The sequence below is a fragment of the Tupaia chinensis genome, unplaced genomic scaffold, assembly GCF_000334495.1.
Source record: "Tupaia chinensis unplaced genomic scaffold, TupChi_1.0 Scaffold000362_1, whole genome shotgun sequence".
NCBI classification, from domain to species: domain Eukaryota; kingdom Metazoa; phylum Chordata; class Mammalia; order Scandentia; family Tupaiidae; genus Tupaia; species Tupaia belangeri.
Genome location: NW_006159859.1, coordinates 3,828,239 through 3,853,396, shown reverse-complemented (window position 1 = coordinate 3,853,396; position 25,158 = coordinate 3,828,239). Strand labels below are relative to the sequence as shown.

The following is a 25,158-nucleotide window of genomic DNA, read 5'->3' as shown; positions in this document are numbered from 1 at the left end:
ATTTTTTTTTTTTTTTTGTTTTGCTATAGAGCATGTGCGCTCACCAGAGAGATAGAAAGTGAGAAATCACCCTCTGGGGAATGGCCATGTCACAATCCCTTCTCTTCCCTTCTCTTCTTGGAATCTTGGGCATGCACACACACGTGCCCAGTGGTAGTTTAAGCCACTGGATCCAGGACTCAAACCAGAGTTGACTACATGGGAGTCCAGCAACATAGCCATTATGCTATCTGCTGGTACGCATGCACAGAGCGGGGCACGGAGCGCGCGGGTCGGCCAAGAGTCCCCGGAGTGCGGACGCGCGGGCCGGCCAGGTGGGCGGGTGCCCGGGGCTGGGAGCCGCGCGGCTTCTCCGCGACGCGCGGCCGGGGAGGGAGAACACTGCGGACGCCGGGTCTGCAGCCCGGTACCGGCCCTCCTAACACGCCCTCCCTTCCCTTGCAGTCCTGCACCGCGTCGCACTGACCCGACAGGTCGCGATGGCAGAGGTAAGGCCGGCGCCCGCAGCCGCGCTCGCTTTACCCAGCGTCTGGGGACCTCCGCACTCGGTTTGAAAGCCAGCAAAAGTTTGGGAGTAAACAGAAGCTGCCTTCGGGCCCCTTTCCTGGCCCGCAGCTCCCGCTGTCCTTGCTGCTTCCCGCCGCGAGGCCGCGAACCTGGCAGAGCGGGGGGCTCGGATCGCGCGCCGCCGCCGGTGACGTGGCCGGAGTTTTGCGCGCACCCTTTTCTTGAGCGAGTGTGTGTAAAAGCGGGCCCTGCCCCAATCCAAAGAGTCGCTAAAATTAGAACCAGAGCAAGAACAGCTCATCCTGGTCTTGTGAGGCGAACGCAGTTTTTTTTTTTTTTTCCTTTCTCGGCTTCCTTTTTTTTTTTTTTTCACCAAGTTTCCTGTATTTTAATCCTGTGGTTGGACTGTGGCTTTTTCCAGAAGAGCGCCCCTAGAGCTTTTTCCAGTTGCTCAGCCCGATTTGATTAAAAGGAACTGTGGGTCGATGGCACTGATTTTCTTTTTCTTTTTCATCCCAAAGAGTAAACAGAAGAGCAGTTTTTCTTAAGCAATGAACTCGTGGAACGAGTTCTGAATCGAATCTGATTCATATATGGGTTATCTAATAGTGGCTTTCCTTGCTGTTAATATTTATTAAAGATGTAGGAGAGAGCAAATAACTTTCTACAGGAGTCTTTCAAAATTGACTGTGTTACACAGTCTCATGAATAAGCTATCGGTGCTAGAAAACTTCACCCCAGAACTAATTCCACAGATCTCGTCAGTCAGATGGGCTTGTCAGAGTCCAGATCATTTTTTTTAAACAAATGTTTTCACTGTTCAAACAACGCTCTGTTATTTGTCGTTCACTTTTTATCAGAGTGACTTATCAAAACTGAGTTAAGGTTTCATAGTTCCATCCAGCAGGAAATGGGAGGATTAAGATGGGTTGGTAACTTTATTAAATGTATACAGTGTTCCCATTCTTACTTCCTCGTTGCACTTCAATGTTAAAATAAACCAATTCTCATGTTACTCCAAGTGGAAAGTTTGGTTTAGGTTCTTCCCCAGAGAAAGGATGCTTTCATGTGGAATTAACTTTTTTTGTCCCGAGAAATATTTTTCCTGTCTTGATAGGCTGATGTGATGATGTACAAGATTTATTTAGCAAGCATCAACAGATAATTGCCTTATCTTTGATCATTTGGCAGTCTCTCCAGTATCTTTTGTAAGTTTCCCAGGAGTGTCTGAAGTTTTTCAATCAATGCCTTTTCATTATGTAGACTTTCTAAAGAAGTTTCTTTCTTTCTTTCTTTGATAAGGGAGAGGGACAGAGACAGTACTCCCCAAAAAGTGTGTTGACATTGTGATCCATCCCCAACTTCAGCCAGCCCAGGATCTTGGGCACACACTTGCTCAGGGTACGCAGAGAGGTCTCTGGACCTAAACCCAGAACCTTCCCATGTAGGTCAGCCTTTGAGAGTATTGTGTTTTATGAGCACACCACACCACAGTAGATATGGTCCTCTCATTATGTAAATGCTTTATCCAAGAGAGCTTAAATAAACACATTGTTTAAACTGTGGACAATAATCTCAAAGAATGATAACTGTAAAGGTCCTTACATATACAAAACCTGGGAGGGTGGTAGATTGCATTATAATTCCCATCACAATATAATATCAGGACTGTTTTCTGTTAAATCCACGGTTTTGAGTCACCGTAAAAGTTATAAATAATTTTAAGAAAAGGAAAGTGTTGCTCTAGTTTTGTTATTAGTTATCCTTGGAAACTATGAAAGTAAGGCATTTTGTTAACACATTTAATCTTTAGAGTTTTGTGATTCTTATATTTACATTTAATGGGGTCCAGAATGCCTGGAACTCACTGTAATTGTGGGTCTGCTGGAGTAGCTTCAGTGTTAGGTTTCAAACGGTTTCTATGGTAGCACCTTTTTGTTGACTGTTGGTATGGGAACCAGAGACCTCCACCCTGGACTTCTGGAGAGTAATGGATCAGATGCCTGAGTCTTAGAAATGCATGTCTCAGCAATTTCAAATGTATTCTTTAAATATTAATGTCTCTTGCTGAAAAATTAAAACATCGTTTCCTACCACAGTAATTCTTCATATTTATGGACTGTATCTTCCATCCATATCAATGGTTTTTTTCTTTTTTGTTATGTTGGGACCACCCAGCCATAACAGTTTGCAAAAATCCGGAAACCAGTTATTGTAAATACAGCTCATGGGCATGGCCTCTTGGTACAAATTTAGTAAGAAAATATTGGTTGATTTTATTTTAGGTTAATGACATTTAAAAATTATTTATTTACTTGTATTTATCATTATTCCCTTTTTGATTTGACTAGAGAGAGACAGAGAGGGAAAGTGATTATTAGGAAATTTTTACACTCTTGTGTGTATTTGTATCACTATTTATTTACATTTGAAATGTGCATTCATAATGATACAATTTTTTTCCAGTTAAGTATTTCCTTATCTTGTCAGCATGCGGCATAAAATGTTTTATATAACAGAGACCAGCAGATGGCATAGCAGTTATGTCACTGGACTCCCACATGACTGACCATGGTTTGAGTCCTGGACCTGGTGGCTTGAAACTCATGCTGGGGGCATGTGTGTGCACGCCCAAGATCCCGGGAGGAGAATGGAGGAGAAGGGATTATGGCATGGCCATCCCTCCAGGAGGTGATTTCTTACTTTCTGTCTCTGTCTCTCTGGCAAGTGCAAGTGCCCTATAGCAAAAAACTCTCTTGGGGCCAGCAAGTGGTACAGTGGTTAATGTGTTGGACTCCCACATGACTGACAACGGTTCAGTCCCCGAATCTAGCAGCTTGCTTTCTCACTGTCCTTTTTTCTCTTTCTGGTCAAATTAAAAATAGTAAGATAATAATAAATAAAGTAAGTCTTCTATAAAAATCTCTAAAAATGTTTTTGATTCTTTTCCTACTCTTTATATAGTCTCCTTCTGATGATATAAATTTGAACATTTCATTAGGTCTTAGGGTCATTTTCTCTATCAAACTTAACCATAATTTAGGTTGGACTTTTTAAATTGAGTTCTATTTGGCTATTTCTCTTTTATTGCTTAACCTGCTCATACAGATTTTTTTGTCCTACTATTTAGCCCAAACGAATTATTTCATACTCTGACTTATTTCAGTCATTGAAAGTACATGAAAGTGCTTTGGTTGGGAAAATCAAGAGATGACTATATGTCATAGACAGATAATCCATTTAATACATTTTAATTTACTTGAAAGCTTTTATATCTTTAAGGTTTTAGATAATTGAACTTTAAAAATGAATTTTCAGGCAGTCTAAACTTAGTTTTATTCATGATGTCGTTTACAAAGAGTTATTGTACGGAGGCAGAACTAGGCCACATAATTTACAGTTGTTAGCTAGAAGCCTCACTGGCATAGCACATGTGATCCCTGTGATACAGGAACTGTACAGGTTTGATTAGAGATTATTGGATTTGTTTGAAATATTAGTGTTGTAATACTGGGTTGTTGGAAAAGTCATGACGTATTTTTTATAGGAAAAAACCCAGAAAAACATGTCATGACTTCCCTGACGATCTCATGACTTATGAAGGCCCTGCAAGCAGGATCGATGGAGATGAGTCAGGCCGAGCTAAGGTGCTTTCCAGGGGAGCTGACTGGATGTTGATTTGATTGCATCTTTTCCTGCCATTCACTTTAAGGTCGCACCTCTGTAGCTAATGATTCTCTCTTGGATCTGAGCTGCTCCAGGTCTCTCCCTCTCAGTTCCTGGTCCCTTGGACTCTTGTTTTCATTTTGGATGCTGAGAAAGAAGTAGTTCCAAAATTGCTTGGCTGCTTTGCAAGTCACTGAGCCATTCACTGGCACTCAGCAAACCCTGATTCTTTATCCACCTCCCCCCTAGAGGTTTTTGCTATAGGGCAGGTGCACTTGCCCGAAAGACAGAGAGACAGAAAGCGAGAAATCACCCCTCCGGGGGAGGGGGGGTACCACGCCACAGTCCCTTCTCCTCCATTCTCCTCTTGGGATCTTGGGAATGCTTGCACATGCGCCTGGTATGAGTTTAAGCCACCAAGTCTGGGACTTGAACTGTGGTCGAGTACATGGGAGTCCAGCAACGTAGCCGTTTCTCCATCTGCTGGTTCCAAGCAAACCCTAATTCTCTGAGCTTGTGTTCAGTGCCCCTGGGAGACCTACACAAGTGATCGAATTAGTTACAGGTGGGCAGTCAGTGGTTTTCTTTTAATGACTTAGAAGTTCAAAATGGTAGAAATAGAACAATGTTTTCATGTCATAGTTCCATTTATGAAATGTTTTATTCATTTATCCTTTATACAACTTTAAAATTTTATAAATGCATCAGTTTTCTTTGCTTCTCTCTCTTTTTTTTGTGTGTGGGGAAGCCAGCTAGGACTTCTAATATGTTTGCTCTAAGTGGTTTTGTTCTTTTCTTTTTACTTTTTTTCTTTATTCATGGTAGCTGGAGCATGTTACACACGCATGGTCGGGTGCGAGAGGGAGAGAGAAGCACCCTCTCCAGGGTTGGTCACACAGCAATCCTCTTCCTCCAGCCCGCCAGCCCTCCAGGCCATTGAATCCTGGACTCTCATGTGTGTTCCAAGCATACCAGACCAGGGATTCAAGCCATGTGGGTTCCATGTGGGATCTGGTTTCTCCCGAACTGCACGTTATCACTGTATCACCAAGCCAGCCCATTTTAAGTGTTTTTTTAGATCCATCCTTTTAGTTTAATAGTGTGTATAATATGCAAACACATAAACCATTGACTCATTGGAAGGGAAGTATATTCCAGTTGGCTCCATTGCTTTGGAGACTCGTTCCTACAGTTCTCTTTACCTATTTGTGCGTGCTTTCCTGGATGTCTGAAGCCATTGCATTCCCACTATGTACAAGCATTGTTAGGCGTGGGAAGTAAAATGAGAAATACGTGTTGATGTAATAGTTGCACTGCCAAGTCCTTTGTATGCATTACTTAGTGCTCACACTGCAGTTTTGGTAATAATTATAACTACTTCTGTTTCACAGGAAGGAAACTGAGCTTACTTAGCTGACATTAATGGAAGGGGACCAAGGAGGGAAGGCATTATGTGTAGAAGTAACAATGGCCAGGCCAATGCTTAGGAAGAGATTAGCATACCAGGAACTACAGAGTGTGAAACTGCTGGAGGAGAGCTGCAGTGAGGCGGAGAGACTGAGCCATGTCTTGGAAAGAGGAGCCAGATAGGTAGATAGCCAGAGCGAAAGCCACGAACCATTTTATTATAGGTAGTAGAGGGCTGTCAAAGAGTGTTAAAATGAAATGTGTCCTGGCCAGGTTTGTATTTAATGAAGATCACCCTGGTACCAATGTGCTGGTTGTATTTCTGGAGGCTGTAGAGGTGGGGTGGCGGGGTGGGGGTTGATGGGGAAAAGGAGGAGGAAACTGGATATTGCAAGAAAAGTGAGGAATCTGTTGCAGTAATTCCAGCGAGACTTGAAAGGCTTGAGCAGGGCCGGGGCTGAGACTCTAGATAGGAAAGGGCTGTGGGAGAGGGTGGGCAGAGTTGGTGCTTGAGGGGATTGCACCTTGCTGGTAGGGGGGTCAGGTAAGGGTCAAGATGACCGACTTGTTTGAGCATGGCTGGTTGTGTTTTTTTTTGAAAAAAGAATGCAGATTTGTGATAGGGAGGAGATGGTTAGATTTCTTGAATCTTGAGTTTCTTTAAAACATTTTGGTGGTACGATCTAGTAATCAGGACTATATATATGATGTCCGAGCCCTCTTTTTATCTCTGTAAGGTTATTTATTAATGTATTATTTATCTCTTTCTACAAATATAAAAAGGATTGGACGGTCATTTATGTCCCACCTTTGCCTACGGTCAGCCATTCTTATTAGATTTTGCTTCTTCAGAAACGGAAACGCAGTTGTGAGTCTGAGTGTACTCTTCTCACATGTGAGAAATCTGTCACCCGATTGCTCTCCGAAGCGCTGGCGTGAAGGAGTTGGGTAGCGATACAGCTTTCTGAGTGCTCTTCACCGAGCGCCCAATTGAACAACGAGGTGAGATGGCATTCTCTCCCTGACCTCAGCCGTGAACTCACAAGAGGCTAACCCACTTACTCACTTTCACTGACTCGGGGCATCACCGTTATGCTTGGGCAGCTTCTAAGAGCACAGAATTAGGTTTTCCATGTTATTGATATTTTCTAAGAGAAGGCATTTTTATATTGTCCTAGAGATGTAAAGAATGACATTAAACATATGGTATTAAAAACATACAAATATAAATTCTCTTTAGAGAGCTTTATTTTGTCCTCAAAATTGTTCATTCTACCATGATGCAAATAAATTATTTTATAATGCTGCCTTTTTTCCCTTCCACTTGATTTCAACAAGGAGGTCCAACGTAGTAGATTGGTTAAAATGGAAAGAAGTAAAACCAAGAGGGAACAACAAAGAGAAGGGAAGTTACATGAAAGTAATCTACAGGCCCGTTTGAGGTTAAGGCTTTGAACAGTAACAGTCACCTTTTCTGATGGCATGAGCAGATCTTGTCTCCGATCTGCTGCAGATATTTATCCCCTGATGTTTATTTAACTTTAACCTTCCTCTTTTCTTAGTACAGCATTAATATTTTTTATTTTCCTCATCAGTGGGAAATAACAGTGGGTCTCTAGTTTGATACCTTAGGTAGGACTTGAACTGCTTCGATGGTGGCAGGGGGGAGATTAGGAAGCAGAGTTCTGCTCCTTTGGGTTTCCCCTCTCTCCACCTTCTCTGGTAGCCCCCAAGGAAGAACTGTACTTATAAATCACCATACAGGGACCAGCAGATAGCATTACATTGCTGGGATCCAACGTAGTTGACCTTGGTTTGAGTCCTGGACCCAGCGACTTAAAACTCACACCAGGCACCTGTACGTGTGTGCCCAAAATTCCAAGAGGAGAATGGAGGAGAAAATATTGCAGTGTGGCCATCCCCCCTTGGAGTGATTTCTCTCTTTCTGTCTCTCTCTCTTTCTATCTCTTTGGCAAGCAGATGTGCCCTATAGCAAAAATCTCTAAAAAAAACGAAAAAAAAAAAAATCCTATAGAGCTGCCCAGCAGTGGATCAGCTATGGTGGTTCAATTTCTGGCTTCTGGTAATACATGGACTGTTGAGTGGGTGTTTGATTAAGTATTTTCTTCTTCTTCTTTTTTTTTTTTTTTGAGAGGTTTTTTTTTTTCTATAGGGCACGTGTGCTCGACAGACAGACAGAGAGAGACATAGAGACGGAAAGCTAGAAATCACCCCCCAGGGGGGATGGTCACACCGCAGTCCCTTCTCCTCCATTCTCTTCTTGGGATCTTGGGCACGCACGCACACGCACCCGGCGTGAATTCTAAGCCACCAGGTCTGGGATGCGAACCACGGTCGACTAAGTGGGAATCCAGCGACATAGCCATTATGCTAACTGCTGGTTCCCTTGATTAAGTATTGATTACACTGAGCTAGAAGACAGACTTAAGGAGAGTTTAGTTCTTTTCTTTTTTCTTTTTTTTTTTTTTTTTTAAGAATTGTTTTATTTCATTTATTATTATTTTTATTTGCTTAATTTGACCAGAGAAAGAGAGAGAAAGGGAAAGTATGAAAAAGCAAGCCTCCAGGTCTGAGACTCAAACTGTGGTCAGCCATGTGGGAGTCCAGCACTTCAACCACCATGCCAACTGCCAGCCCCAAGAGTTAAGTTCTTTTACATGCTTTTGGAAAAGCTTTATTTTAAATGTGTCAGACAGGGGAATATGTTCCCATATTTAAACTTGAAATGTTATTTATGTATTATTTTCCCATGCCTTTAAATCCTATGTCCAGAAAAGCAACCTTTCACTTTTTATTTGTTTAATTTTATTCATTTTATTTTGGGGTAAAGTCTTTGAGGATGAAGAGCTTTTTTATTTAGGGAGGGGAAAATAAAAAACCAAAATTACAGAGCTAAAGAATGAGTATTTTTGAAAGTGTGCGTTAAGAGAGTGAATTATATGTTTGGACCAAGTGTTGTCTAAGGATATGTAATAATTCTCTTGGAAAGGCATTGGTGGTAGGGTATTAAAGGAGTTGAAGATAAACTGAGGATGGGGGAAGGGAAGACACCTACCTAGAGCTGGAGTTTACCTGGATAAAAAGTGTGGGCACTCCCAGGAATGGGATGGGGTCTCTGCAATGAGTTATTTCCAGTCACGTTAGCAGACAGTTTGTGTGGGCCGTGGCGGAGCTAGGCAGGACCTCCACGCCAGGGTTCTGCCCTATGAGTCATGTCTGCGAATGCACATCGGGTCCCTCAGTACTACCACGGGACTGTGAGCTCTGCGGGTGACTCCAATTGTGTGGAATGCAGCAAAAGTGTTTCTAGAAAGCTCTTAAAATATGACCAGCAGTTATTTCTTCTTCTTAGCCAATAGCTGAGATTTTTGACGCTACTTCTCTTTCGTCCTTCACCACATTTTCTTCTGTGTCCGGAGTCAGAGGTCTTTTTTCCTTAAGGCAAATCCCTTCTGTCGGTCTTGTTTGTAACCTCTTCCCTGCTTTTAACCTCTTTCTCAACTGGCTATTTCTTCATCGCCTGCAAGCTGGACCAAGTTTTTCTTTATTTTTCTTCATTCACTTCTTTTTTTTTTTTAAAGTGCTAGAGGGCATATATGTGTGCGTGTGTGTGTGTGTGTGTGTGTGTGTGTAAGAGAGAGAGCTAAAGTGAGAGAAAGAGAGAGACAGAGAGAAAGCACCCCTCACTAGGGTCTGATCATGTCGCAACCATATTTCCTCCAATTCTCCATTCTGCCAGAACCCTGAGAAAGTGCACGCTCCTGTATCTCACGCCACCGGGGCCAGGGACTGAACCTGGTTAGTCGTGTGAGATCCCGCTTTCTCTGCACAAGGCTTAATTGCTGTGCTAAGGGCTCAGCCCCTCTTCTTTCCTTAAGGTATTTTTTTTAAAAGCATGTTTTCTCCCAAAGTGTTGTTTGTAATCCGGGGTTTCATTGAGATGATCTGCCTCTCCGGTTACCTCTGCATATCACAGCCAGGCTTTGACTGCCATCAGGGACCTCCCACTTGCAAGTCCAGGGGAACCTCTGTCTCCCCTCTTACTGACCTCCCTGTGGTGTCGGGCTGCCGGTCCTTTGTTTCCATGGCAGCACCCTGTCTGGATTTTCTTCTTGCCTTGGGCAGGAATGTAGTAGCATCTTGGTGAAGAGCTCAAGGGTCATAGGCCTCAGCTCTGCTGCTGGTCACCTGGGTGACCACAAACTCTTCTAAGCCAGTGTGTTTCTACTGCAAAATGTGAAGCTCTGAGCACGGTGCGTGGCTCCTCTCTGCATGCAGCAGGTACTAGCTGCTGTTCTGGTGGTCGCCACCCTCCCTTCCTTCCTCCTCTGGTCTCTGATTCATCTCGTTCATAATGCCCTGTGTGCAGACCTCTCAGGCAGCTCCTACTTGCAGCTGTGTGTGCTGATCACCCTGAGCCTGCTTCTCTCCCTGCATGCCATCCCCGAAGGGAATCAGCTAAATAGCCCCCTGCTTCCCCGTCCTGTCCAGTTTCTGTTTGTCTTCCCCCCGCCCCTACTTTTGATTGGGTCCTCCTGACCTTCTTGAGTGGTAGCAATTTTTAAACCGGCTCCTGTTTTCATTCTTGCATGGTCCTTTGTCCCCACTGCACCCCAGGGTACATTACTGTGCTGAGTGGGCGTTGTTCTTCCCAGCCCGCCTGTCCTCTACTGCTCCCTGCTCCCAAGGGATGGAGTCTGCGCCCCAACCTGACTTTCGTGCCCCTCCTCCCCCCTCCCGTGACCTCCATGGTTTGTTTTTCTATTCAGCCTCACGGCTTGTTTCATTCTGTTGAAATACTTAATCCTTATCCAATTACCAGGTTGTTTCATGCTTCTATACTTTTTTCTTTTTCTGTTCCTTTTTTTTTCTTTCTTTCTGCTAGAAGCCACATGCCCTCACAGCAGAGAGAGATAGAGAGGGAGATGGAGCATGACCACACTGCTTTCTCTTCTCTTCCATTTCTCCGTTGTTATGGGATTTGGGGCCCACATGCACATGCACCCAGTGTGTTTATCAAGCCACTGGGTCGAGGACTTGAACCGTGTGGTCAGCCATGTAGGATCCAGCTGCCTTAACTTTCAGGCCATGGAGCTGATCTGCATTCTTCAGGTCCCTGTGCATGCTGAAAAATACCCTCCTGTAGTTCTCTCTTTTTTTGTAAAGAATTATTTTAATTAACTTACTTTATTTATTTATTTATTTATTTATTTATTTATAATCTGACCAGAGAGGGACAGAGTGAGAGAGAGAGAGAGGGGGAAAGTGAGAAAGCAAGCTGCCATGTCCAGGACTTGAACCTTGGTCGGCCATGTGGGAGTCCATTGCCTTTAACCACCATGTCACCTGCTGGCCCCCGTTCTGTACTTTCTTGAATGTGCTTGACAAGGTCACAGGCAACTTCGATGACTTTTGGTTTTTGGAATTTTTTCCCACTTATTCTCTGTCTACACTTCCCAGCTCAGTCCCCCTTTATGTGCTCACTTCCCCTGACCCAGCCTGTGTGTGGACATACTCTGCTGCACCCGATTATTTGTGTGCCTGTCATTCCTACTTTCAAGATCCTGACTTTCCTGGTCATTACTATTATACTTAGCATATGGGAGGCATTCAAAAAAAATGAACATTGAGGCGGATGAAGAAATAGGTGAACTATAAGGACCGTCACACCCACTCTTTTTTTTGGATAGATTTTTTTTTTAGCTGTAGGGCGTGTGCACTCCCCAGAAAGATACAGATTCAGAAAGCAAGAAATCACCTCCCCCAGGGGGGATGGCCCTGCCACAACCCCTTCTCCTTCATTCTCCTCTTGGGATCTTGGGCACGCACGCACATGCGCCTGGTGTGACTTTAAGCCACCGAGTCCAGGACTTGAACCATGGTCAACTACGGGGGTCATCACATCCATTATGCCAACTGCTGGTCCTCACACCCACATTTTCACATTAAGAAAATTTGATGATATCTTCATCGTGGGTTTGAATTGGGTCTATTAAATAGAACCAATGCTTTTATCTAAGAGGAATAACTTTCCGACCCTCCCTAATTTTGAAGGAGCATGTTCTCAAGTAAATCTAATGTGTTTCCCTCCTAACCTATAGCTACTTTTAGTTATGTTGAGCCATCTGAAATTGCCAGGTGATTAATCATTCAGTTTCATATGGCTCAAGCTATAGAACTAATGAAAGGAATTTTTTCAAGCATGTGTACAAGTTAGATGGGGTGGAGAGGAAGACGATCCTGGCCGTGGATCGATTTCCCACTCAGGAGAATGAACAGCTCTGGGTTAGTTTCATGGCCTCTCCACCAGACAAGTGGGAGACCCACTCTCCATTCTCCTTTCCTAGTTGTCTGCATTCCTTTGTTCAGCTGAGGACAGAGGGAATGAAAGATGCCACCAGTCAACAATATGGGACTGGGCCATCCACCTGGTCAACACCCCTTTTCTTGGATTGTATTCTCTTGATCCTAAACTTGATCCAGGAATTGAAGTTATAGGGAGCTTCATGAGGTCAGGTTTTCCTATAGGTTCTCCCATACCTGACTCTGTCCAGATTAAAGAGGGATTTTCTTCTCTCCTTGAACAAGAGGCAGGGCCACTGTTAAAGAGCAGATGAACCTGATGCTTACTGAAGTGGTCAGGAAGGCTTTGGTCAAGACTGTTGCATATGACTCATGGCTTTCACCATGGGGAAGAGATCAGGCTCAACTTCGAATTCAGGGGATACAACTCACCTGGGGGTTTTGCTTTTGTCCCATTTTGTATCTGCCAATGGGCAGAGTGAGGTCAATAGATGGAAAATTACTAAGAGGAGACAGAAAAGATAGGGGGATTTTTGTAAAATGAATGAATAGGATTCTTATCTGAAGGTAGGCCAGGATGATCAGATGTTGAGGGTCGTAGATGAGGAGGTTGATTGGACATCAAGGGGACCTTCCTCCATTTGGACTACTCTCACAGTACTGTAGACTGGGTGGCTTACAAACAGTAGGAATTTGGGGCTGCCCTACTGGGGTGGCCCTTCCGTCTTTCCTTCTGGGTAATAATTCTCCCCTTCCTCTCAGAGGAAGGACAAAACCGTCTTCTCATGACCCCCTCACATAGCTATCCCACCTATGGAGTAGGCTGCTTGGTCTACTTTCCCAAATAAACTTGCTTTCACTCTCCCTCCCTTTAAACAAACAAACAAAAAACCCCAAAATGGAACAAAAGTAAAACAAACAAACAAAAAGAACAAAAAAAATTACAGAAATGTATTTCTCACAGTTCCAGAAGCTGGAAGTTTTGCGATCAAGGAGCCAGCATGGTCAGGTTCTGGTGAGGGCGCTCTTTCAGGGTGAAGACTGTTGCCTTCTTGTTGTCTTCTTACTTGGAGGACAGAGGAAAGCAAGTTCCCTTGGGACTCTCAGAGTGATACTGTTCCCATCCTGGGGCCTTACTCTCGTGACTGCATCTAATCTTAATAATCTCCCAAAGGCCCTACCTCCTAATCATCACATTATGATATAGCCTTCTGACTTTTTTTTTTTTTGAGAGATTTTCGCTATAGGGCGCGTGTGCTCACCAGACAGACAGAGAGAGACATAGAGACAGAAAGCGAGAAATCACCCCCCAGGTGGGATGGTCACGCCGCAATCCCTTCTCTTCCATTCCCCTCTCGGGATCTTGGGCACGCACGCACACGCGCCCGGCGTGAGTTCTAAGCCACTGGGTCCGGGACGCGAACCGCGGTCGACTATGTGGGAATCCAGCGACATAGCCATTACGCTAACTGCTGGTTCCCTAGCCTTCTGACTTTTAAGGATCCAATGATGTTGCAAACTTTTTTTGATTTACTATTTTTTTTTTTCATTGCCAGAGTATGCCTGTGCTTGTCAGAGAAAGAGAAGGAGAAAGCATTCCATAATGTGGCGTATCACAGTGTAATCCCTTGTCCTCCTCTATTTCTTCATACTATCAGAATTTGGGGCCCTCTGTGTTTTACAAGCTTCCAGGGCTGAGACTTAAACCTCAGCCATGTAGGATCCAGCTCCCTTAACTACCAGGCTATGGGGCTGGTCAGAAATACTTTCTTTTTTTTTTTTTTTTAAAGTCTTTAAATAAACTACATATGCATAGGAATGAGACAAAAAGCTGCATATTAAGGGCATTGCTTAGAGTAGGGTGCTCAGGGTAGAGAATCAGTTATTTATTTGTTTGTTTGTTTATTTACCTATTTATTTATTTTTGAGGGTTTTTTTGCTATAGGGCAGAGACCAGAGACAGAAAGATAGAAAGGAAGAAATCACCCTCCAGGGAGGAATGACCAACAACAATCCTTTCTTCTCCATTTTCCTCTTGGAATCTTGGACTCACATGTACACATGCTTGGCCTGAGTTTCAAGCTACCAGGCCTGGGACTCAAACTGCGGTTGACCATGTGGGAGTCCAGTGCCCCAACCACTACCTACCTGCTGGCCCCAGGGCATCAGATTTTAATGTCACCATGGCATGTTATAGATTAAATGGTAAGAGAGACCATGTAAAACAATCCTGTAGGAAGTATCCTCTGAACCGGGAGGTGTTGGTGGACATGATCATAGTGGCACTGTGCACGGGAATTGGTTGCCTGCTTCCCCACAGACAGCATTGCAGGTGGGTCGGGGTGTGGCTCACAACCTGAATCAGTTTGACTAGTCTGCATTACAAATGGCCCACTGCCTATTTTGAATGGGTTCACAAATCTTATCACATGGCAAATTTAGGAACTAAACATGATATATAGCAAGTAGCTTACTGTTTCTCATTTTCTTTGTCAAATACAAAAAATACCACTGTGTTTCCCACCTTAGGTTCTCAAAGGCACCGTGACCGACTTCCCTGGATTTGATGAGCGGGCTGATGCCGAAACTCTTCGGAAAGCCATGAAAGGCCTGGGTAAATTCAGTCTTCTTTTTAAAAATAAAATAACATAAAATAAAAATTATTCCATGAGTGAGAAAGATGAAGACAAAGAGAGAGAGACAGAAAGATAGCATCCCCAGTAGGGTCTTGCTGCTGCAATCCACCCCCACCTTCAGCCAGCCCGGATCATGTACATGTGTCCTGTGTACTCAGGAAGCCTCTGGATTTGAACTGGCAACCTTTTGGCAGTAGGTCAGCCTTGCAAAGAATTGGTTTTCACTGCTGCACCACAGTGTGGCTCCCGAGCTTCCTTTTTGTTCTAAAAAAATGTGGCATTTGTTTTTCCAAAGAAAAAGATACTGATTACACAAAGGTTAACCTTTAGCATATTTAGATCTGGAATATATAGGAGAAAAGATATATTAAGGTAGCAAATAATACTGCAGAGTGTTCCCGGCATTGTCTCTAGACCTGAGTAGGCGGTTGAATTCCGCTTCTTTGCTCTTGCACCTGCCAGCTTTACCTGTACGGAGCTGATAATGAGGAGGGGATAGATAGGCAGCCAGCTGGAGCACGACCGGGGCTGTCCCCTGCGCTCCGTCAGAGGTCCAATTCTCCTTTTGCAAGCCTTTTCCACAGGACTCTTCTCTTTCCCCTGCCTCTTCTCCAGCCATCTACAAACCTCTCACCTGGAGGATTTCCCTGTGTAACTGACCTCCCTGGGCCCAGACTGCTTCTGCACTGGTGTCCCTGTGCCTTCTGGCCTCGCAGGCCGACTTACCTGCTACTCACAAAAGCCCTGTATTTTCTTATTGCCGCACTTTGCCCTCCCCTGAAAAGCCTGTCCTTTCTCCATCCTGCAAGACATTTTGAGTGTCACCTTCTCCAGGAAGTTTTTCTAAGACTTCCTTCCACCTCCCATCAATGGAGAGACCCTTGTTTGAACCTACTGAACACCTGGACCTCTCACGAGGGGTTTGTCACATTCACTTTTGCTGATAGTCACTAGTGCGGTTTTGTGTTTTCAAGGCTAAATGACCTGTCATTTGAAGCCCGAGATTATGTCTTTCTCTTCTCTCAGACCTCTGTAACACCCAGCACACTGTGTCTTGTGAATAGCTGTTATTCGAGTAACAACTGTGTATTGCGTGAAAATGTAGGTGCCCTCAGTCTTTGAAAAGTCAGGAGTTGTTTTCCACCGACTTCACAATACATGGGGGGTGAGGGTAGTGTGTATGAGAAGGCTAGCATTTTATATATAGTAAATTTTGTATTTTTAATAAATTATATACTAAAACATAAAATGTATTCTATCTTGTCATGGAAGGAGGTAAAGAAAGAAAGTGGGGCAGCTGGCCGTGCGAGGGGCTGGAGAGGGCGGGCGTGGGCGCAGAGCTGTAGCCCGTGGACCTGAATTGCAGGCACTGATGAGGACAGCATTCTGACCCTGTTGACATCTCGAAGTAACGCTCAGCGCCAGGAAATCACTGGGGCTTTCAAAACACTATTTGGCAGGGTAAGTATGCACTTCATCACAAGGTAGGATGTGAGAGCGGCCCTTTTTTTTTTTAATGCCAGAGGGCATGTGTGCGTGCAAAAGAGAGAGGAAGACAGAGGGAGAGAGAAGAGAGAGATGTACTCCCCCACAAGGCTTCTCCCACCACAGCCAGCCAGGATCATGGGCACACCGTGCCCAGTGTGAGCAGGTAGACCCCGGGACGCACACCCTGGCCTTTCCCTGTGCTCTCCGCATCACCGAGCATGGCCTCACTGCCGTGCCACTGCAGCTGGCCCTCCAAACAGTGTACGAAATGCTTTTTCTTTGTTCCTTAGAAAGCACGTGTGCATGCACGTCAGAGAGAGGAGAGGAGCAACCTCCATGGGGTCTGGTCGTGCCGTGATCACCCTCTACTTGGCTTCGGTCTTGGGCATTCGTGTCTGTGCCTTGTGTGTTTCAGGCCCACTGAGCCATGGTCACTGTGAGATTCAGTTCTCTTGAACAGCGTGCTATTGCTGTATCACTGAGTTGGACCACAAGATTTTTTTTTTTTTTTGGTTTGTTATAGGGCATGTACGCTCACTGGAGAAAGAGACAGAGAGAGGTTGAGAAATCACTCCCAGGGTGTATAGCCGTGTGACAATCCCTTCTCCTCCATTTTCCTCTTGGGATTCTGGACACGCATACTCATGTTTTCAAGCTACTGGGTCTGGGACTTGAACCTCACTGTTGGCCAGGCAGGATCCAGCCATCTCAGACTCCATACCACCTATTGACCTGGCTCACAACAGTATTTTTTTTCATAATTTAATTTTATTATTTTTAAAAATTTGATGAGAGAGAAAGGGGCAGGCAGGACGCGAGAAAGCAAGCTGCCAAGTCTGGACCCTGAATCGCAGTCACCCATGTCGAAGCCCAGTGCCTCAACTACCAGGCCACCCCACCAGCCCTCTCACAATATTTTCAAAGAGAAATAATTTTAGCCTAGTTTTAAGGGTATTTATATTTTAAAAAGTCCTTGACATTAACAAAAGCAATTTCTTTTATTTGGGAGAGGTTTTTGCTATAGGGCACATGTGCTCACCAGAGAGACAGAGAGGCAAAAGCAAGAAATCACCCCCCAGGGGGATGGCCATGTTGCAATCCCTTCTCCACTCTCCTCTTGGGATCTTGGGCACACACACGCACGCACCTGGCATGAGTTTAAGCCACCAGGTCTGGGACTTAAACTGTGGTTGACTACATGGGAGTCCAGCGACATAGCCGTTACGCCAACTGCTGGTCCCAACAAAAGCATTTAAAAAAAAAAAAAAAGAAGGCTTCAGCCCAGCCGTGATGGTGCAGAAGTGTCTTTACTATAGCTTCAAATTCAGGTCTGTCGTCAGCAGGGCATGGTTCAGGGCTGTGGTTTAGCTCGCACCTTCTGCTCGGAGACAGCCAATAAAGCGTTCACTGGAGCAGGTGGTTGGCTTGCATATTTCAGTGGACCTACTTACTATTTCTGTCCCATTAACGAGTTTGTGTTTTCGGTGAGTTAGGATCTCCTGGATGACCTGAAATCCGAACTGACTGGAAAATTCGAGAAGTTAATTGTGGCTCTAATGAAACCTTCTCGGCTGTATGATGCCTACGAACTGAAGCACGCTCTGAAGGTAAAAAGGATGAGTGAAAAGAGCATTCTGGTCTTACAAATTATTTTGTTTTGGTAATTGCTACGTCTTATTTGTTGTATTTTAAAAATTTTATTTGACTTATTTCAGTGAGGGCTGCTTGGAGGACAAAACTGGGAGACAGTAAGAAGTCAAGGAGGGAGAAAATAACAAGTTTGTCATTTAATCTTTTTGTATATTTAAATGCAAACATATTGGCTGTTTAGTACTTTAACATTTATAGCTTCTTTTATTTTTCTGCCTCACTTCTAATGTTTTTAACAGAAATGTTAAAAAATGTTATAGATGTGATATTTTATCTTCTTAAACAGAAAGTTGCCTTATTAGGAAACAATAAAATTCTTCCTATTTTAGGTTAAAAGGAAAGCTTCAGACAGGTTTCTTTGTTTGCTTGCTTGTTTTTCTTTTAAGTGATTTATTATTTAACTTTATTTATTATGTTTTTTTTTTTAATTTGCTATAGGGCACATGTGCTCACCAGAGAGAGAGACAGAGAAAGAGACAGTGAGAAAGCAAGCAACCAGGTCTGGGACTTGAACCATGGTTGGCCCCTTCAGACTGTTTGAAAGATAAGAAAGATCAATCATACCCATTTTTTACTTTCTTACACTTCTAACCACTGAAACCAAGTCATTAGTAAGCTTGTTATAGTTTCATTTGTAGCAAAAACTAAATGTGTACTCCTGAGGTGGAGGTTGGGAATATCGTATAAATATGGCTGCACCGAAACACTTGTTTAGATTTAGCGATAGGAAGTATAGTTCGTTCAGTGCTTGCCGTTGGATTTTGAGTGGCCCAACTGAGACTTCACGGTAAGGAGACGATGTGGCTCAGGGATTCTTGCTTATGGAGTGCAGGGACGAGCTTCATGCACTTAGGAGCCTATTTATGTGTAGTGTCTTCATTTTCCTATAATAATTCTTTTGGAATAAACAAAATCTTAGAGTTTTGGGAAAAGGACTTTTCCGCAGAGTGCTTCTGAAATGGCAGTAGTAGCTGAAATTCTGCCAGAGAGCGAAGCTAGCTTTTCAGTGTTTGATTTTTGGTTATGAAAGAGGAATATAAAGAAAATAAGGTTTAATATGGTATCTTTTAAAAACATTTAGTTTAGTTGTATTGTTGTTTGTGTCTTCTAATTTAGTAGTGTCGATGTAACTTTAATATAAAAGAAAACCAACTATAATTATTTTTTGAAAAAATCTAGAAAGTGAGTCCCAGGTTTTTGTGTGTTTGTTTTTGTTGTTTTGTTTGTTTGTTTTTAAAATTTGCCTGAGGATGCATGCACTTATTAGAGAGTGACAGAGAGAAAGAGACAGGGAGAGGGAGAAAGCATCCCTTCAATGAGGCATGGTCACACCACAATGCCGCCTTCTTCATTTTTCCATTTTGGACAAACATGCATATTAACCTGGTGTCTTTTTCAAGCTGCCTGGGTATGGGATTAGAACTGCAGGGTTGGCCACGTGGGATGTGGTTTGCTTAACTACCAGGCCGTGGGCCATCTGAGTTGCTATTTCTTTCTTTTTTTTTTTTAAAGATTTTATTTAACTTTATTTTACTTATTTAATTTAATTTGACCAAGGTGGGGAGAGAGAGAGAGAAAGCAAGCCACCAGGCCTTGAACCACAGTCGATCATGTGGGAGTCCAGTGCCCTTAACCAGCATGCCACCTGCCAGCACAGCAGCTGCTATTTCTTTTTTTTTTTGGAGAGGTTTTTTCGCTATAGGGTGTGTGCGCTCGCCAGACAGACAGAGAGAGACATAGAGACAGAAAGCGAGAAATCACTCCCCAGAGGGGATGGTCACACCGCAATCCCTTCTACTCCATTCTCCTCTCGGGATCTTGGGCACGCACGCACATGCGCCTGGCATGAGTTTTAAGCCACCAGGTCCAGGATGGGAACTGCGGTCAACTACGTGGGAGTCCAGCGACATAGCCATTGCGCTAACTGTGGTTCCCTGGAGTTGCTATTTCTTAGTGATCCAATTTCTATGAACTAAGCCATGCTGTACATAGTATTTAGTGCTACCTTTGAGGCATAATTTCCCTGTAGTGCCATGCAGAACAGCACTTGAGAGTAAGGGTTGATTTTTTTTAGTACAAATAGTTCAGGTATCAGTTCCCGTCCACGTACATTTATGTAATGTTTTTAGTTTTGCTATTTTGTTATTTAGTCCATGTTTCATTAAAATGTTTTAGTTTTGAGCTAGCATTCAAGGATTAAATTACAACTTACCAATTCATATACCCTGATGTAATAGCTACATGTGTGTGGGGAGGTATCTTCAACAAGTTCGTGGGAAAGTTCATGTAGTATTAGGAAAATACTGCATGGATTTCACATTTCTTTTTTTGCATCCAGAAAAACTCATAATTCCATTTTTCCATACATTTTTAAAAGTTCACTCATTTATACACAGATACCTGTACTGCACAATAAACATTTTTCATTAGACAAAAAAGAATGTAATTGTCTTTGGAAAGAAAATAATATTTGACATTTCTTAAGTCTGTAACTAATAGAATTTGTATGCAACAAAGCCCTCGTTATGCTGGGTCATATTTTCATAATTATATAACGTGGGTAACATATTCTAGGAATATAACCTTTTTGCTCTTATTGATGTGTGTTCGCTATTAAAAAATGCGTCTCTAAACAGGGAGCTGGAACAGATGAAAAAGTACTGACAGAAATCATTGCTTCAAGGACACCTGAAGAATTAAGAGCCATAAAAGAAGTTTATGAAGAAGGTAAATATTTCGAATTGTGTGTCACCTTCAAGTCCACTGTCATTTCTCTGATATGAGTGCAGTTGTTCATAGATACGGGAAATATGTGATTGTAGAATGAGTCTTCCCTTCAGGAAGGGAAGACCTGCCTTTTTACTTGTAATTTTTTCTTAGTTTGTTTATTTATTTTTTAAATCATATTTACGCATTCATTTATTTTAATTTGACCAGGGAGAGACACAGAGGGAGAGAGAAGAAGAAAGTGAGGAAGCAAGCCACCGGGCCCTGGACTTACCCTATGGTCGGCCATGTGGGAGCGTCCAGCACCTTAACCACAACACCACCTGCTGGCCCCAGTAGTTTATTTCTAACTTATCATTATTTTTGTAGTTTATAAGAAGTTGCTGGTGGAGTTTGCTTTTGTATATGATTTGCAACCAGTGTAGGAGTATACAGGTTGCCTTTTTTTTAATATTAGCTTCAAGGAATAAGTGGTTTTTCTCTTTACATAATTCAGTTTTATGTTGGTAGAAGTTAAGAGTTATCAAAAGGTACTTTTGGTACCTGGAAAAAGAAACCTCTGCTTTTCCAAATCAAAATTGATAAAAATATTTGAGTAAATGTATGTTATTTTAGCTAATGACAATGCGTGAATAAAATACACTCTATCTTAATTTTCCTTTTCAGTGTTCTTTGCTTTCTTTCTTTCTTGTGTGTGTTTGTGAAAAAAATAATCTAGATTTTAATGTGAAGTGTGTCCTGTGTGTGGATTAAAGAAAAGTAAATAAAAGTAAAGGCAGAAAGTTCAGTTCTTGTCAGATTTCCTGTAGCAGGGTCGTTCTCCTACTGGGGTGAAAAGAAACAGGCTAGGTGGGTTTTGGGTAGGGAGAGAAGGCATTTTTGGTCAGTGCACCCACTGTTTTCGATGGTGTGGAACCTGGACTAAGGAGAGTGTTCCACAGGGACAGACAGAGGCTGGCTGTCATGGAGAGCATATATTTGTGCTTTATGGGAGAGTAAGTGAACAGGTGAGGTTGCTTTGGTGATAGACGGTTTCGCATGACAGGGCTAGGAATTTGGACTCGATTCAGAGGAATTGTAAGCTCCTGAATGGACAACGGAGTGTTGGAGGAACCAGTGAGGGACGAAGGCAATGTGAAGCAGGAGGCTAATCAGGCTAATCACCTGTGTGGGAGGCGATAAGCTAGATGCCATGTAGTCCCGACCCATGCTGGCTGGGTGGGAGGTCTGAGGAGGATAAAGCAGAATGAAGAGAATGTTCGACAGAATTTGATGGTTATAATATATAGTGTTGGAGTGTATGAAGGTTTTGCATTTGGGTTGAAATGAACATGAAAGTCTTTTTGGCCTTTTAAAAGAGAAGTGTCAGGCTTTTAATGTTTGTCTGATTTCAAATAATGATTGAATATTTAAATACTTTATAGTAATACCTCCTTTCCTTCAATAGCAGCTGTCTGAGAGTTAGCAGAAAGGGCTTGTAGGCACTTCTAGATCCCTGTACTCACCTGTCCTGTGACCTTATATTGAATAGCGGAATGGGAGGGGGCATCCTTTAAAAATATCATTGCCAGGAGCCACCAGGTGGTGTAGTTAAGGTGCTGGACTTCCACATGGTCGAACACTGTTTGAGTCCTGGACCCAGTGACTTGACACTCATGCCAGGCATGTGTGTGTGTGTGTGCGCGCACGCGCCCAAAATCCCAAGAGAAGAATGGAGGAGAAGGGATTACAGAATGGCCATCCACCCAGGTGGTGATTTCTTGCTCTCTGTCCCTTCATCTCTCTCTCTCTCTCTGTCTCTCCGGCGAGTGCACATGCCCTATAGCAAAAACGTCTGAAAACAAAAAAATCGTTGCTGCCCCTCAGAGTTACCTTTATTTTCTTGTAGAGAAAGGAAAATCTTAGGGGAAGGATACCATGGCTTAAAAAATGAAAACTCAGGGTATTCAAGGATGGAAAATATTTAGATGTTTGGAAACTAATCATGAAAAACACTTGCAAGAAAGCAAAGCAACTTTAAGTTTAAACTTTGGATGGATTTGTATTGAAGAGATTTCTCCAGTACCTTCGTGTGTCTATAGATGGGTAACTCCACTGATCGAGAGCATTTCCAAATGACTGTGTCAGGATTTAGGCTTGAATCAAGCACTTATGGGAGACTTAATTTAATTCATTTCTGTCCAACCATTTACTCAGAGCCTTTGCCTTTGGCCTTCAGAGCACTCAGAGATGAAATAGAGTGAATTTTTGTTGATCCAATATAATATTTCTTCCTTTCTGTCTCTTTATTCGTTTAATGGGGCAGGATACTTTTTTCGAGTCGAAGGAAGCTGTAAATAAGCCTGAAATTATTCTGTTGCAGAATACGGCTCCAGCCTGGAAGACGACGTGGTGGGGGATACTTCTGGATACTACCAGAGGATGTTGGTGGTTCTCCTTCAGGTACTGGGTGGAGACTAATAATAGTTCAGTTAGAAAGTCTAAAGTTGGACCGGCCTGAATCTAGTTATGTAAGGGCACTTAACATTTCTAAAATGATTTCTGGTTCTTTTCATTCCTTGTGTCTGGTTGTTTTCATTCCGTCGGAGCTGATTCGGGCCGTATGTCGCCCGAGCTTGCTTGTGTTTCAGGATGTCTGACCCAAACTCGTGACGGCTAACTCGTAGTTTTGTTTTTGGTAGCAGTATCTTCTTTCTTTTATAGAATTTAAAATCGAGAGGGTCAGATTGGTTTTGGGCAGTGCCGTGTGATAGTGTAAAATATTGTCAGGATTGAGATGATCTTAATAAAAACATACTCTTCCTAAGAGAAAAAGCGCTCTCTCTGCATAACCATCAGGCTCGGCCATTTTTCCTTTTGCCTGGAAGTGCTCTGCAATTCCGTAATGTGACGTATTATCACCTACAGGCTAACAGAGACCCCGATGCTAGAATTAATGAAGCTCAAGTTGAGCAAGATGCTCAGGTGAGTGAAGCCCTACGTGCAGTGATTTTTTTAACTTCTTTAAAAAAATTTTTTTTTTTTAAGAATTATTTTAACTTTATTTATTTAGTTAGTCCAATTTGACCAGAGAGGGACAGAGTGAGAGCAAGAGAAAGTAAGAAAGCAAGCCACCAGGTTCAGGACTCGAACCGTTGTCAGCCATGAGGGAGTCCAATGCCCTTAACCACCACGCCACCTGTCCACCCCTAAAAATGTTTTCATTTATTAGTATTATTTGTTAGATTTGCTATAGGGTACATGTGCTCGTGAGAGAGAGAGAGAGAGAGAGAGAGCGAGCGAGCGAGAGCAAGAAAACAGATCTGGGACTTGAACTGCAGTCAGCCATGTGGGCATCCAGTACCCTAACCATCATGCCACCTGCTGGCCCTCAGGCAATGATTTTATTATGATATAGGAATGAAAAAATAATTCATAATAATAAGGAATCACAATGTATGTTGTAATAACCTTAGAAATGATATGGGTCCCTTATAAGTCATAAGACCCATGTATAATAATTTTACTCCAGTCTGATAAAAAAAAATACTTATTTTATCCCAAAGGTGAAATAAAATTAATTATGTAATAAATTCCACCTAAACTTGTTTTTTTGGACTGTGATTATGGAACATTCACAAAAGAGAGTTTTACAGAAAATTAAGTGTTACTGATTCTGCTATGAATGATGAAGGTTTTACTAAGAGAAGATGAAGAAAAAAGAATAAAATACAATATTTAACAGTGAATGGTGTTGGGACCAGCAGTTAGTGTAATGGCTATGTCGCTGGACTCCAATGTAGCTGACCGCAGTTCGAGTCCTGGACCTGGTGGCTTAAACTCATGCCAGGCACGTGTGCGTGCATGCCCAATATTCCGAGAGGAGAAGGGATTGCGGTGTGGCCATCCCTACTGGGGGGGGGGGCGATTTCTCACTTTATATCTGTCTGTCTCTCTCTGTCTTTCTGGTGAGTGCACGCACCCTATAGCAAAAACCTCTCCAAAAAATAAAGTAAAAGAAAAACAGTGAATGGTGCTGATTACATAAAAAACAACAAATTATTTTAGTATTAGGGAATTTCTCTGCATTTCCTTTGACAGAACTTGAAACGGGATCATTCTTTTGTTAATTGCTTTCTAGTGACTTCAAAAGGAAAACTTGTACTTCAGTGGATTTTAAATCATGCTATCATTTCAGTATGGTTTAAAAGCAATCAAACATGGGAAATAAATGTTAGGAAATTTGAACCATGAGAGGTAAAATTGGAAATTGGTAACAAAGGAACGCCTTGGGTTCTGTTGGCGGAATCACTTATCATCGCCCTGCTCCATGGTCACGTGTTTCATGTAAGAGAATGCCCAGTCCTTGGCTGTTAGTCATGCTGCACTGAAAAGTGAGGGGCCGGCCCTCCTGCGGTGACTGTTCTGTGGGAGACCACCAGCGGATATGTGATCCAACTGCCTGGAGGAGAGAGGAGAGCATCTTGTTCTTCCCGGTGGGTGATTTCATGATGGCTTCAGGATACTTATACGTCTGTCTAGCTAGACAGAAAAAGGAAAGGAAAGTACTGCCTGTCGAGGGCTCTCTGGACAGTACTGACTCTGGTCTCCCTGGTTTTTTTTTTTTACAAAACATAAGCCTCTTAGGTCACGCACATCCCTACTGAACCTGAAAACTCTCCATATTCCCACTAGACCCACTACGCATGGCCTAGGCTCCTGCATGTGGTTTACAAGCCCTTTGTATCTGTGCCTTGCTTACCTAGGCCTCCAG

General features: G+C 43.0%; 1 protein-coding gene and 1 long non-coding RNA gene across 3 annotated transcripts in view; one reads left to right on the top strand and one right to left on the bottom strand.

The window, feature by feature from the left end:
- The window catches only part of LOC114008641 (uncharacterized), a 26,764-nt gene extending 25,592 nt beyond the window's left edge, over positions 1–1,172 (bottom strand). The window contains exon 1 of the long non-coding RNA XR_003550147.1: positions 523–1,172. This is a non-coding gene — a long non-coding RNA (uncharacterized LOC114008641). The remainder of the gene's footprint in view (positions 1–522) is intronic.
- Positions 258–25,158, top strand: part of ANXA5 (annexin A5) — a 38,280-nt gene continuing 13,379 nt past the window's right edge. The window contains exons 1-8 of one of the 2 annotated variants that reach the window (XM_014589579.1): positions 258–271; positions 445–488; positions 14,434–14,518; positions 15,907–16,001; positions 17,522–17,635; positions 20,315–20,405; positions 22,768–22,847; positions 23,313–23,369. In XM_014589579.1, the coding sequence (XP_014445065.1) occupies positions 480–488; positions 14,434–14,518; positions 15,907–16,001; positions 17,522–17,635; positions 20,315–20,405; positions 22,768–22,847; positions 23,313–23,369 (531 nt within the window). In that variant the 5' untranslated portion in view covers positions 258–271; positions 445–479. Of the gene's footprint in view, positions 315–444; positions 489–14,433; positions 14,519–15,906; positions 16,002–17,521; positions 17,636–20,314; positions 20,406–22,767; positions 22,848–23,312; positions 23,370–25,158 lie in introns of both variants that reach the window. The other variant, XM_006153114.2, reaches the window with a different exon arrangement.